We start from the raw sequence: 14,557 nt of genomic DNA, 5'->3' as shown, positions 1-14,557 counted from the left end.
TAGTTTTAACAACAGTGTGTTTAAAATGTTGCATCATTTAATACAATTATAGTTAGGAGCTTTCTTTGCTGTGTGAACGGATTCTTATTTTTCCCTCATTTTTCCATAGTTGTTTTGTACAGACTTCCCCTTTCCAAAGCAGACAAAGTAGACCTCTAGGTGCTAAAAGATCTGCCAAGGACCACTGGGGTTTAGTCATATTTATGTCATCTGTAAATTGTTGTTACAAGTCATTTTTCTTGAGATAATTTCCTTTATAACATGTTTTATTGTGCTGCGCAGCTGAAATGGAAGTGGGCAGCTCGGTTACAGACTTCATCCTTACAGCTGAATATTGGTTGTTTCTTTTTTTTTTTTGTTTCCGGCTTTTTTTTTTTTTGTTTCCTGCTTTTTTTTGGGCCTTTCTTCTCAATCGTCACATCACATTGTGTATTCAGAACGCATTAACTCACATGTGGTGGGGAGTCAAAGCGATGGGAAGTCTCAAGGATTTGAAGACCCCGCATTGTTTTTATGGCCTTTAATGCTAACGCACTCAACATAAGTTGCTCCCATTATTGGAATTTTAGACCTGCTATCATAATAGTCGCTCCCTTTATATGGATATGGTGTCGTGTTTGATTCAAAGACCGTCTGAGATTACTTTTCATACATTTTGATTTTAAACTTTGCCACTTCATTTTTACAAACAAGACTTTTCGTTGAGCTGTTGCGTTCAAAATAATAAAGTGGTCCTGATTTGTGGATTCCAGTTATTCAGAGCAATAATTATTAAAATAAATCACTGTAGCCTTGGTCCTATAGTTAAATCAATTACCAAAAAATCGAGTGATTATTTGCATGCAAAACTTTTATACACACGTGCTGAAGGAATTAGCAATGTTTTTAACGATTTTCCAGGGAAGATAAAATACCTTATATATCAGTATATATTTGCTTCAGTGAAAATAATTTTTACACTTAGAAGACCTGTTTACTCCTTTGTTGTAAAATCACTTTCCAAATACTGTATCCAAAAATACTATGATGCAGATCAAACAATCATCATCATAGCAGAGTCAGAGTTTCTTTATTTGTCATTTGCACCACATGTGGTACATGTGGCGGAACAAAATTGTGTACATAGAATCCCAGTTACATCCAACAAAAGTATAAAATGTAAAAGAAAAACAGTAATAAGATCTAAGATATGAACTAAGAAAAACTTTAACTAAAAATACACTAAGCACTAAGTAGCACAAAAGCAATACGCTGAACAGCATTGCGAACATGAGTCTGTGTGAGCAGATGAGTACGAATGAACACAGCAACATGAAACAGATCAGCAGCATGATGTGATTTTTTTCACAGTGATTATCCTGGTTAGAGATTCATGAGTCTTAACAGCTTCAGGGTAGAAGCTGTTCCTCAGTCTAGTGGTTTTACACTTAATACTCCGCAACCTCCTGCCTGAGGAGAGCGGGGCAAAAAGTGTGTGTGCGGGGTGAGTGGGGTCCTTCATGATGCAGGTGTATCTATCTATATCTGGTCACACCATAACAGCAAGCATGTCTTTGCTCAGCTGTTGACCTGACTGAGGTCTACAGAGGTTATATGTACCAGACTGATAGGGCAGAAAGTTAAGATGGTCCATGTTCTGGATTTGGTGACCGCATTGTTGGCAATCCCCCGTTTCACCAAGTCGCTATTAGTCTTTCCAACACAGAGCAAACAATGACACGGCAAGTACCGGTAATGCCTCTAATGTAACTCCAGTACCAAGTTGGCAAACACTTTTAATAACTGCTGCTCCAGAGCTAACATGCAGAAAAGATGAGAGAGTTTTCTGAGCAGTTCACCAGCTGCAGAGTCCTCTTTTTGCTTTATCTAGCTTTGAACCAACAGAATAAATCTTGGTTCTGAAATGCGGCCAAACTCTTCTTACCTATCTTTCAATAACCTCTGCAATTTTCCTCTGGCCTTTAACCTCATATACATTAATATAACTCTCGACTCTTTGGTTGATCATAACTCTTCATTCAGCTTTTAGTTGTTTTGCTACTTTCCAGCCAGCTCTTCTACAAACTCCCTTTACTTTGCATCCCTTTGACCCCTGACCCCTGTAGTGACCTGTCTGAATCAATCCTATTTAAATGCATTTGTTTGGTAGATGTAACTCATTACAGGTGATTATTTTGAAACTTTTGGCATAGTTGTTTTAACTTATGACTGTGTTAGAGCAGTGGAAAAGGTCAGGTAGGTCTAACAGTGGCACGGTGCTGTGAACTATGTGTGGGGTGAGTAAGGAGTGGGCGGGAGACAAAGGAGAGACAGAGTTTAAATCACTGAAAGAGACAGACAGAGAGAGAGAGAGAGAGAGGAGGAGAGAAAAGAGTAGTCTCTGCTGTTCAGGACAAGGAGTCCAGGCAGGTGAGTGACAGAGAACAGATAGTGTAATCTAAGGAGTTCAAGTTAGAAATGGAGTGAGGAGTAGAGAGAGGGAGCAGCTGTGGGAGAGACGGGGCGGTCGACTCAAATGTGAACAAGTGCATCTCATTCACCCCCCGGCACTGAGCTGTCAGGACAGGAGGTAGAGTGGTGTCCGACAACCATGAAGCACTCTCACCAGACGGACTTCAAGCTGATCAGTAAGTAGTAAAATGTGAGGTGCAGCAAGCCTGCTGGTCTCTTGGCACAGCTACAAAGTAAACATTTGACTTTAAAGTATTAAAGACTTAGACATATATGAAACAGTTTGTCTGCATGCTGAACTTTAGAAATGCGGTGTCTTTATGTGAAAGCTAAATGGTCTGTTATACATGTAAACTGCATTTTAACCTTTCTGTACTTCTATACTGTTTTACTTGGAAACTCCTGAACTGGTGGAGCTGATGTACTTGGCGTTTGCCTGCTTTTGGCAACAAATGGGGTTTATCTCGCCTAAGGGCATGTTGTTGTGTAACTGAATGTTTGTGTTATTCAGCCAAATTGAATATTAAGTGTATTTTGTCATGAATGTTTAAAATATTGAAGTTGAAGTGAGGTTAAAACCATTTCTCAGCTGTTTAATTTGGATGATTACTTACCGGTAGTGCAAATTAGTTATTTGTAAGATTGCACAATTTATTTCTGGGGAAAGAAAGTCTGAACATGTCGTAGGTTGTTTTGATTTAATCAATATGAAATACAAGCTCAGAGCTTTACCGTGGCCTTTTTGTGTGTGTTTAAGGTGTAGCTTAAAGTGTTCATGGTATCCTGTTGCATTCAGCTTTTTATGGCTTTAATTTGCCAATATTATACTTGACAAGTCTTAACACAATTTTGTCTTGTTTTTATTTTCCATTCTTAATAAAAAAAACCCTCTAATTTGCTCCAGTAAGGCAAATAAACTAAATTAAACTGCTGTGCCTTGCAATTACAACAAAAAGTTAACATCATGAGTTCAGTCTCTGTAAATTCACATTCAACTGATCCAAAGTGTCACACAGTTATGGAAATATTCTGACTCTGAAGAGAAATAAACACTTGGACACAACAAAAGTTAGTCAGAGATATGAAAAAAATTATATCCCAACAATCAGAGTTTCATTTTGTTTATGTCTTTATCCTTCAAGCTTCCAATTGATACACTTTATGGATATTTCTCATGTTTCTGTTTGGTATTCTTTAGATCTGAAGATCTTAAAATAGATCTGAAGACCTGAAATGTTAATGGTTTAAAGTTATATTTGTGTTTGAGTTTGTGTATAATCCTGTTTTTTGTTTCTGCTGCTGGACAGTGTCTGTGTGTTAGTCTATGGATTATAAATCCTTACACAGTTTATACTGACCAAGATCTTGTTTTACAATGCTATTTTGTCACATACTGCTTAGTTGTTTTTTCTAGAGTCTAAGAAGTGAGAGACCAGTGTACCTAAAAAATTAGTATAAAAAAACCTGTGCATACAAGTGTATTTATAGGCGCAAAGCAGTGATTTGTTTTAGCGTTGTTTGACTCGAGCTGTTTGTGTAGCACCTGTTAAAGTACTCGACATTCTCCGGTGAGGAAGCTGTCGTCAGTTCTTGACGCGCTTTGTGAAAACAGAGCTCACTGCAAGCACTGACAGCAACGCGATCTTTGTTCCAAGTTCTTTTCTGCTTTGGTATAAATATATTTGATTCGCTCACAAACAATCTTGAAAGAACAACATATTCAATTTTTTATTTATTTATTTTAATTTAGATTTAAAAATTGTCTGCGGGACCAGTTTCTGGTTATTAATGTACTTTGGTATTTATTTTATACAGTATTGCCCAAGTTATGTTGAAGAATATTCTAATTTTGTTTTGGTTTATCTCTGGTGGCTATCCTAGAACACTAGTATGGATAGCTCAACCCTGACTTAACCATTGAATGATTTATTTGATTGATTAGTATTGAAAATGTTAAGTACAATCAATATTTTTATTTTTTCCTTTATTAAAACTTCAGCAGCTGAACTAAAGACCAGGCTAACGTTCAAGTTCAAGTAGGTTTTATTGTCATTCATGTCACATGGTACATGAGGTAGAACGAAATTGTGTACACAGGGTCCCAGTTACATACAACAATAGCAAAAATATAAAGTGTAAAAATAAACAGTAAATACGGATCTAAGATATACACTAAGAAATACACTAAACACTAATAGTGCAAAACAATATGCCAAACAACAGCAGCACGAACATGAGTCTGTATGAATAGATGAGTATAGCAGCATGAAATAATCACCAGCATGAGATCAGCAGCATGGATAGTCAGCAGCACATATCACCAATCAGTGATATTTTTATTATTATTGTTATTATTTTTTTCCCCACAGTGATAATCCTGGTTAGGGATTCATGAGTCTAACAGTTTCAGGGTAGAAGCTGTTCCTCAGTCTAGTGGTTCTGCACTTAATGCTCCTCAGCCTTTTGCCTGAGGGGAGTGGGGCAAATAGTGTGTGCTGCGTGAGTGGGGTCCTTCATGATGCAGGTGGCCCCCTTTCTTCATGTGGAGGTGTAGATTTGAAAGTGACAAACACATTATCACACAGAATGTAAAAGATTCAAGAAATTAAAAAAGACAGATGCACATTTTGGGGTTGCCTGCATGGATAATAACATGGAGAAAGCAGAAGTGTTGATTTCAATAGCTGTAATATACCCAGAGTGTAGTTTGCAATTGTACCCTGCAAAATATTACAGTTGTCAAAATAAGACTGCATCAGCAATTGCTAAAATGTCAAACGAAATCAGGCTGAGGATAAAAAGTCCTGATTTGAGACATTTATTTACAGCAACAACTAGGAAACATATCGTAGAAATAGAAATGTCTCTGTCAGAACAGCTCAGCACAAATTTATATCTATTTGGCACATTTCTGGGAATCTACTGGAGACGTGGAGCATCTTCTAGCTTTTGATATTTTCATGTACAGTAGTTCCTCGCTACTTCGTGCTTCGTTTTTCACGGACTCGCTCTATCGCAGTTTTTCAAAGTAAGATTTGACATGACACACAATTGGCTGATTGATGGATGAGCCGCACCATAGACATGGGATTTTTTTTATTTAAAATAAATTATTTCAAATTATTTAGGACTTGCAGATGGCAGAGAGCTGAAATCATGACACGATGTGCTCTTTTAGAGCGTTTCGAGTTTAGAAACATTGTTTAGAATATTGCAAGAGTGTTGGAAGGGTTTTATACACCTTTATATATATATATATATATATATATATATATATATATATATATATATATATATATATATATATATATATACTTAAATAAACTACTACTTGTACTATTATTCCTACTTAGCATTTTTTCACTTATCACGGGGCTTCAGTGTACAGATCCCCCGCATTAAACGAGGGACTACTGTACAGGTTTTACAACAGTGGCTGACATTTTCCTGTCAACCGTATTTCTCCGGTAGATGTACATTTGGAAAGAGATACGGTGAAAGTTTAGGCTAAATCATGCTATTACACCCATAATTATGCAACAATCGAGCTGCCCGTTATTTCCTATGGCTGTCAGAAGTTGATTTGCTATAAGTCATTTAGCCTTTTTCAATCTCTTGGTGTCTACCTCAAACACACATTTACGGAATATATAAAAAGATTACCGGTAATCTTATGGCCACATTTCTATAGACTGTTGATTTAAACTGTTTATATCTTTAAGTGTCTGGTCAGCTTGATGTAGGGTATAGTCTTTTAAGAGCTGTACATACAAATAGTAGCCTAAAGATCTTTTCAGATTTAATTTTGATGAAAGCCAACATAAAAACTGATTTTTTTTTTTAAATTTCACACATCTAATCCTTGCCAACACCTTCTTCCCACACACACTTACACAGATGAAAAACACATGTCCATTTCCTATTGTCTGAACACATATGTCATGAAAATTGTTAAAAAGGATGTTCAGCTAGTCTGCTCTGTCCACTACCGTATTTGGAAAACACACGTTTACACACAAACACACACATTTTGTATATTTGTATTCAGCATGCATTATACATGAATAAACCCATGCACTCAAATCACAGGGACATCAGGGACAGCAGGTCCAGGTTCATGTTCTGTCAGCATCGTGTCAGAAGTACAGTATGTTCAATATGTTCAAAAAGAGTTTATGTTAGGGGGTCTTCTTCCTCTTAGGCTTATAACAGATTATCTTAGATGAACCTGTCAGACTGGAATCTGGCCTCGCACCATCAAGGAATCAGTTTCAGTGTTTGTTTTGTTGCTACACTTCATCCTACGGTTTACAGCTTTGAAATTAGTTTGCATGAAAAAGCTGAGATCTTATGGAACACATTATCATTTGTCATGTTTTATTCCCCTCAATATTGATGCACATTTTCTTTTCCTCTGTTCCTGAGATTTTTTCCAAGAACTCTTTGTTTCTGTCTTGGCTGAGAGCTGTGTCTGTTCTTTTCAGAGGATGAATAAATGAATGATCAAGGCTATTGTTTGGTTGTAAAAATTCACATGTATAATCTGAGGGTGATTCGATTTCCACATCACAGAGTCGCCCGTAATAGTTATTGGGTAAAGAAGATTTCTTGGTTAACGGAGATTGTTTGATGTAAGAATAATTTTCTCTTTTTTAAATTTCCTTAAATAAGAATTTATAATAATAACTGGAAAATATTGCATTTATAATGGAGTTGCTTTACTAAAAGGATTTTTGGATTACATTAAAGGAGTAACAGTTCAGTCAGGTTCACTAATGGCTATGAAAAGAAAACTTATTTTTGTTGCAAACATTTTATTTGCCTACAAAACAAACAGGAAAAAAAAATGGAAAATTAAAAATAAATTCTTGACTTCATTAAACGATACAAGCTTTCGTTCTTCTCCCCAGCAGTTTCTTTTTAGTAAAAGTTATATATGTTCCAGAGTTATGCAAAATGAAGAGACAAAAATAAAAAAAGTAATAAAAGTCAAAAGTAAAATTTCAAAAATTTAATAAAAACTTGATTTACTTTAGACAAAAACTAGACTTGTGCTGACGCTCGTCTCTGTATTTTATGACCAGCAGTCGTTCGTAATAAATTGTACATCTCTGGAAGACTAAGGGATCTTTGTACTGCTTCACTAACCGAGTTTAATAACTTACATTGTGCTGTATCATGTAGATGAGAAAAATCCTACTTATTTTACCTATCCATCCTTCTCTCCCTCTTTTTTGATTGTGCAAAGTATTTCTCTAATTCTCTTTTTTATTCAAACTTTCTTTTCTTCTTTGGTGTGAACTTCATTTTTGAGTGATCAATAATTTTTTTCTACATTTCTGTTCCTGTCCTCTTTTTCCTGTCTCTCTCGTACATGGTGAGCCTCTGCTTTTATCCTACACACACACACACACACACACACACACACACACACACTTGTGTGCATGTGCTGAGCGTTCATTAGAGAAGCTGTGAGGCCAGATCCACAAATCAAACTGTGTAAATAAGCAAGTTTTGTTCCTGCCAAGCCGTCGCTGCTGTTGCTATGCCTACCTGTTGCACATCTCAAGGGTTACCAAGGACAACCTTTAAGTGGGTGTCTGCATATGTATGTGTTTAGTTTTGTGTCTATGTGGCTGCAGGACAAGGAAAATGGGTTTCTACATATGACAGCTGACGATGACCAGAAGGAGTCTGTCTAATTCCTGGTGTTTATTCAATGCACAGCTTCGTGCTTATGGTGTTCTACTAGCAACATTGTGTAACTCATAACTTAAGTTCATCTAAACGCTGAAACTGACTGGTCTATAGCAAGCTCTTAACAAACACTTAACTCTGTAAAGTGTCTCTGTAATTTATAACCAAAAAAAAAAACCCTAACAAATTCAGTAGTTATATTAATCCTAACGACATTTTGCTTAATTACCGTAAGAGGAATAGATGTTTGGGCATAGCTTTGGTTTGACTCTGTTGACCGCCTGATCGTCTGTTTAAGGAGTAAATTTTTTGAGGCTTGGTATCATGTCTCAATGACTGGAATATGAAACTCTTCAAAGAGTTCCCCCCCCCCCCCCCCCCAAAAAAAAAAAAATTCTTAGAAAAACTGCTGCAGAATAAAGAGGTTTGTTTATCTGGTATTCATCTCAACAATGTACAGTATGGCCACATAGAAGCCCCTGAACCAGTGTAGAAGCTGCCCATTAGTCCTTTGTTAGCAGAGATGAGTGTGTGTGTGTGTGTGTGTGTGTGCGCGCGTGTGTGTGTGTGCGTGTGTGTAAACAGATAGACTAATGGGTCTGACTGAAGTCCAAACACAGGAACTTGCAGGTGATCAGTGTGGTTTACCTGTAAAGGGTGAAGTTGTATTTGTGCTGTGGATTGAAGTATATGTTGTACAGGGACTGATGTGTCAGCAGACTTTACACATACACGGGGCTTAATTTGAGCCATATCCTGCCGGAACAGGATCCAGGAACCCTTATTATGACAGGGTGCATTCCAGTAACTGTTTGCTTGGATCCGGTAACTCTCAGGCTTACTAATAATCAAGTTATGAACAAATATGACTGCCTTTAACGAATAAAACTTATATTGGATATGCAAACTGAAACTAATTACATAAACACTAATTTTAAACACAACAGCGATGCCTCCAGGGCGTACACCCAACATGCTCTGGCCTCGAGTCCGCCCAACCAGCTCCCTGCTCGGCTCTTGCTTCCCACACACCCCGCAGGACCTCCTGGTTCTTGGAGACCTCCAGAACCTCGACAGCCACTTACGAGCTTCTTAATATCACATACGTGCCCTTCAAGTAAGCATTTCCACTTCTACCCTTAAAAAAATTTCTGACCCTAAAAGTCCAAAGTTGTTGCGCAATTTTATTAAAAAAAACCCCTCAAAACTATAATTAAAGAGCATAACTAAATTACAAATCAGTTCGACAGTTCAAGTGGGTCATTAATAAAATTTTGATTATTAAAATTAACATTCACATTGCGTATCAAAACAATGGTGCTAATTTGTCAAAATAACAGCTAGGATGCTTGACAGAAGCTGAGTGTTTACAAATGTAGCTAAACATAGATGTTTAAGAACCTGTTAAAATTCACCAAAATGCAGGAAATCGCATCTACTTTATTCACAATTTTCTGGGGGAGGACACCCTGACCCCCCTGTCCCTTGCCCCCATCGATGGGCATCATTCCGGCATGGATCGGTTTACAAATTAAGCCCTGCACATACAGGTTAATTTTAGAAAAGAGCCACACATTTCATTGCGGGTTTAACATTTTATGATTGAAAGGAAACATCACTCTGATCTTTTTCTCATTTCTCCTTATGTCTTGTAATTTACTTGTATGCATGTGAGCGGTCTCTGATTTCCACTTATACTTTACAGTTTGGACTTTCACTTCCTTAAGATGGTTACAAATAATATAACATTTACGATTTGTTTTTGATGTCTCTCGTCTTATTTATTTGATCAAGCAGAGCGTCAGCTGGCGAACAGTATGACCAGCAGCAACTCTCTTTCTCCCAGTGTCAGTGGGATCAGCAAGGAGCTGGCGGAACTGCGACACCTCATTCAGTTCCCAGAGGAGATCGCCTGTATCCTTACTGAGCAAGAGCAGCAGCTTTACCAGCAGGTAAAAGTGTTATGTAATACACACGTTTCTGTGTCATCTTGTCATAAGTGACTGTCACTTGTTAAAGAATTACAAGACTTAACTAGAGAAATTGCATTTCCTGCAAAAATGCAGTGTGAATGCTTACTGCTGAAGAATTTGCAGAAAAATAGCTGAAATTAGATAAAAACGTTGATTTGTAGCTGAAATGGAAGAACAAGCCAAAATTAGCAGAAGAAAGAACACATCTTTGCTGAATTAGATTTAAATAAGCAAAAATGAGCACAAAAAATAGGGAATTGGCTAAAATGGCTGAAATTAGCAAAAAAACAACCAGCTGAAAAGTAGCTGAAAAGGCAGAAAAAGGCTTAAAAAACAGAAAGAAGCAGAAAGAGCTATGAAATGAGCTAAAAAATTTGAATTAGCTGAAAAAGCTAAAATTAGCATAAAACAGCTAAATAATAGCTGAAATAGCAGAAAATGCTAGCAGAAAAAAAGGTGAAATGAGCATAACAAACTGAAATTAGCAGAATGAAATTAATTAGGCTGAAAGTAGCAGAAATTACCACAAAAACATTAAATTTATCTGAAAACAGCTGAAATTATCTACAAAATGCTAAAAAGGTAGTTGGAAATATAAAACAAGCTTAAATTAGCAGAAGAAAGCAGAAATAACACGTTTGCTCAATTAGGCTGAAAGAAGCAGAAATAAGCACAAAAAGAGGAAATAATTGAAAAAAGCTGAAATTACAAAAAAAAAAAACTGCTGAAAAGTAGCTAAAAAGGCAGAAAAAAAGGTTAAATTACCAGAAGGAAGTGGAGAGAGCACATTTTTGCTGAATTAGGCTGAAAAAGTTTGAAAAGAGTGCAAAAAATGTAGAATTAGCTGAAAAAACTAAAATTAGCATAAAAACAGTTAAATAGTGGCTGAAATAGCAGGAAAAGCCGAATCTAGCAGAAATAAGCTGAAAGGAGCATAACAAGCTGAAATTAGCAGAAACAAGTTAGAAGAAGCACAAAAATCTTGTAATTAGCAGAATAAAGCTGAAAGGAGCACAAAACAGCTGAAAAAAAACCACAGTTGAAATTAGCTGAAAGTACAGTAGCTGAATAAAGTTTAAATTTGCACAAGGAAGCTGAAAGAAGCCGAACCAGAACAAAATATGAAAGGAGCAGTACAAGGTTGTAAACAGTTCTAAAGATTTGAAAGATGAGCTCAATTCTTTTTCTATGAGGAAAAAATGGCAGAAATGGCTAAATATCTGAAAAGGCTAAAGTTGCACCAATATACCAAAAGTCATTGCACCCTTCTGAATGAGGTGAACTTTTTGATTTATGATTTCTTGAAATAGCACAAAAAATATGGAACGAGAAAGGTGCTGAAAAACATATTGAAGAAAAATGGATTACAATAGTGTGAATGCTTCATAAACATTCACACTATTAAAAACATTAAGTAGCTTATGCAGCAATATATTTCACTGTGCATGTTAAAATGCGTCTTATTGAAAGAGTTAAAAGGATGAGAAACATCTAGAGGCAGTTACTATTTTTTTTCCTAATGTGTCTTTCTGCAGGTCTTTCCCTTGGACTACCTCTGTTTCCTCACTCGAGACTTGGGCAGTCCCGAGTGTCAAACGAAGCGCCACCCAAACCTCAAGTCCTCGCTGTCGGTGCCTGCCATGCCCACTCAGAGCGCTCAGCGGCGTAATGCTGTAGAGGACCTGGTGGCTCGGTTTAACGAGGTGAGGAGGCCTCTTCTTCAACCTATATCTGCCATTGATAGATCTTTATTTAGCCGTACCGAAAACAAGAGGTGAAACCTCTGCTTCTCATAGCCATAAAGGAGTTATTTTTAAATCCTGTCATCCTCAAACATGACTCTTTTTTTTTTTAAAGTTCATAAACCTGTTGGGATTTTATTAGCTATATGAAGTCACTGAAGCAACTTTGCACAGCTAGTTAATGTCTTTGACGTTGTTTTTTACAACATGATGTCAGTGTGGATAAGATTACTTAAAACACTGATATCCATCAAGAAACTATGTGGAAAACAATTATTTGAATCCTGAGTAGACTAAACAGCTTTTATTAAACAAATCTTTCTGGTGATCATTTTAATATTAATACAAAGCACTTATCAATTGTTAGCAAAATATTAATTACGAGAAAGCACTTGACTGTGCTCTTTAGTGATCTCTAACATCATCTGAGACGATGAAAGGGCGGGTTTTGTGTTGGATATTGATGTGAAAGGTTTAGTGGAAAAGCAGACCAGTATTTATGCTTTCCTCCAGCTGGAGTTTCCTTGTTGCTTTATCGTTCAAGTCCATCATTGGAACATATAATGCGTGTACACAAGGACTTACAAAAAGTGGCTAAAGTTACACTCCTGAGCCGTGCGTCTCCATGAAGTGAATTTAAGAATAAACAATTAGAACAATGCACCGCTGAGAAGGAGAAAGTGTTTGAAGGGGGGAGTGATTGATTGGGAACGATGAAGTCATCTTTAAGTTGCATGCCTTTAGCATCAGCTGGTTTTTATTCGAGTCGCTAAACATTTTTTTTTTCCCAAATGTTCAGCGTAGCCTTATATGGGCACAATGAAACCAGAGTCAAATGACGAGAGTGATTCTCCCCTGAAGACAGTGATGAAGGACTGAAGAGACTTGAAACTGGAAACTCTGACTGGATTATCGTGTTATGCTAAATATTAAATAGCATTCCAAACACATTGATAAAGTTTTGGTGAAAGTTGTAAATTGTCCTAATTGTTTAACTACTTAAAATAACTAATATTTTATTTGTTGCAACTCACAGCAAAGTCTGTTGCTTGTTTGATTACTAGGTAATCTGTACGCGTCTTCTCGAACACAGTATTTTTAGGGCGGTTGATCCTGAAAATGCATGAAAACAATTTACTGACATTTGCACAATAACAGGATTAAGTGATTGTAGTTTAGATATTAAGCAGATAAATTGCATTTCCTGCGAAGATGCAGAGTGAATGCTTACTGCTGAAGAATTTGCTGAAAAACAGCTGTAATTAGCTAAAAACATGCTGAAATGTAGCTGAAATGGAAGAACAAGCCTAAGTTAACAGAAGAAAGCAGAAAGAATAAATATTTGCTAAATTTGGTTTAAATAAGCAGAAACAAGCACAAAAATTAGTAAATTAGCTAAAAAAAAATGCTGAAATTAGCAAGAAATGGCTGAAAAGTAGTTGCAAAGGCAGAAAGACGCTTAAATTACCAGAATGAAGTGGGGAAAGTATAATTGTGCCCAGTTAGGGTAAAATAAGCAGAAATGAGCAAGAAAAGTGGAAATTATCTGAAACCCACCCTAGAAATTTACACACAAAAAACAGCTGAAATGTAGCTAAAAAAAAGGCGCAGAAAGAGGTTTAAATGACCAGAATGAAGTGGAGAGAGCACATTTTGGCTGAATTAGGCAGAATGAGTGCAAAAAAATCTGGAATTAGTTGAAAAAGTTCAAATTAGCCTAAAACAGCTAAATAGTAGCTGAAATAGCAGAATTAGTTGGAACTTGCAGAAATAAGCTGAAAGGAGCACAACATTGAAATTAGAAGAAAGAAGTTAGAAGAAACTTAAAAATGTTGTAGTTAGCGGAATAAAGCAGAACAGAACAGCTAAAAACAGTCTGAAATTAGCTGAAAGTAGTTTAATTTAATTGTTTTTGCACAAGGAAGCTGAAAGAAGCTTAACTGGAAGAATGTGAAAGGAGCAGTAAAGGGTTGTAAGCAGATCTGAAGATCAAGCTTCTAAAATGAGCCCAATTCATTTCCAAGGAGGGGAAAAAAGTGTCATAAAAGGCTAAATATTTCAAAAAGCTAAAGTTGCACCAGTACCAAAAGTCATAGCGCCCTTCTCTTGAACGAGCTAAACGTTTTGATATATTTCATTCAACCTTTATTTATACAGGTTAATTCCAGTGAGCCTCGGGAACTCATTTACAAGAGAGACCTGAAAATGAAGATACACGATTTGTTGAAATATTTTGAAAACCGCAGGACGAGAATCGTGCCGAAAAACTTACGGAAGCAAAGTGGATCACAATAGTGTGAACGCTTCATAATCATTCACACAACTAGATCGTCACCCTTGTTTAAATTCTCTAATAAGCAAATGTAACCTGATTTTTTAAAATCTCCCAAATGGTTTGATCCCATTCATCTTCAGACCATGTATGGGAATAAATGATTGTGCAGTTTTAAAAGATAGTCATTTTGTGTCTGTCTGAAGTGTTTAGCTTTGTCAGAACCAGTATGCGCTGCGTTGACTTTGTAATGGCTTCCTGTCAACGCCGATTATGTAATTTTTGTATGAAGGAGAAACTGACCTGCTGCCGCTAATAACAGATGGAAACAGACTGGCAGCAGGACAGACAGACAGACGGACATCAAAGGGGATCAAGTTGTACACAGCTCTTGCTCGATGTTCATTTGTGTTTGTGTGTAT

The 14,557-nt window shown here is 36.7% G+C and overlaps 1 protein-coding gene across 1 annotated transcript in view; it reads left to right on the top strand.

The window, feature by feature from the left end:
* The window catches only part of plce1 (phospholipase C, epsilon 1), a 79,396-nt gene that overhangs the window by 35,044 nt on the left and 29,795 nt on the right, over positions 1-14,557 (top strand). The window contains exons 7-8 of the mRNA XM_037691434.1: positions 9,946-10,100; positions 11,657-11,824. Coding sequence (XP_037547362.1) covers positions 9,946-10,100; positions 11,657-11,824 — 323 coding nt within the window. The remainder of the gene's footprint in view (positions 1-9,945; positions 10,101-11,656; positions 11,825-14,557) is intronic.

This window comes from Nematolebias whitei, chromosome 17 (assembly GCF_014905685.2).
Source record: "Nematolebias whitei isolate Nwh7 chromosome 17, NemWhi1, whole genome shotgun sequence".
In the NCBI taxonomy this organism is placed as follows: domain Eukaryota; kingdom Metazoa; phylum Chordata; class Actinopteri; order Cyprinodontiformes; family Rivulidae; genus Nematolebias; species Nematolebias whitei.
This window is presented reverse-complemented; position numbering and strand designations above follow the sequence as displayed.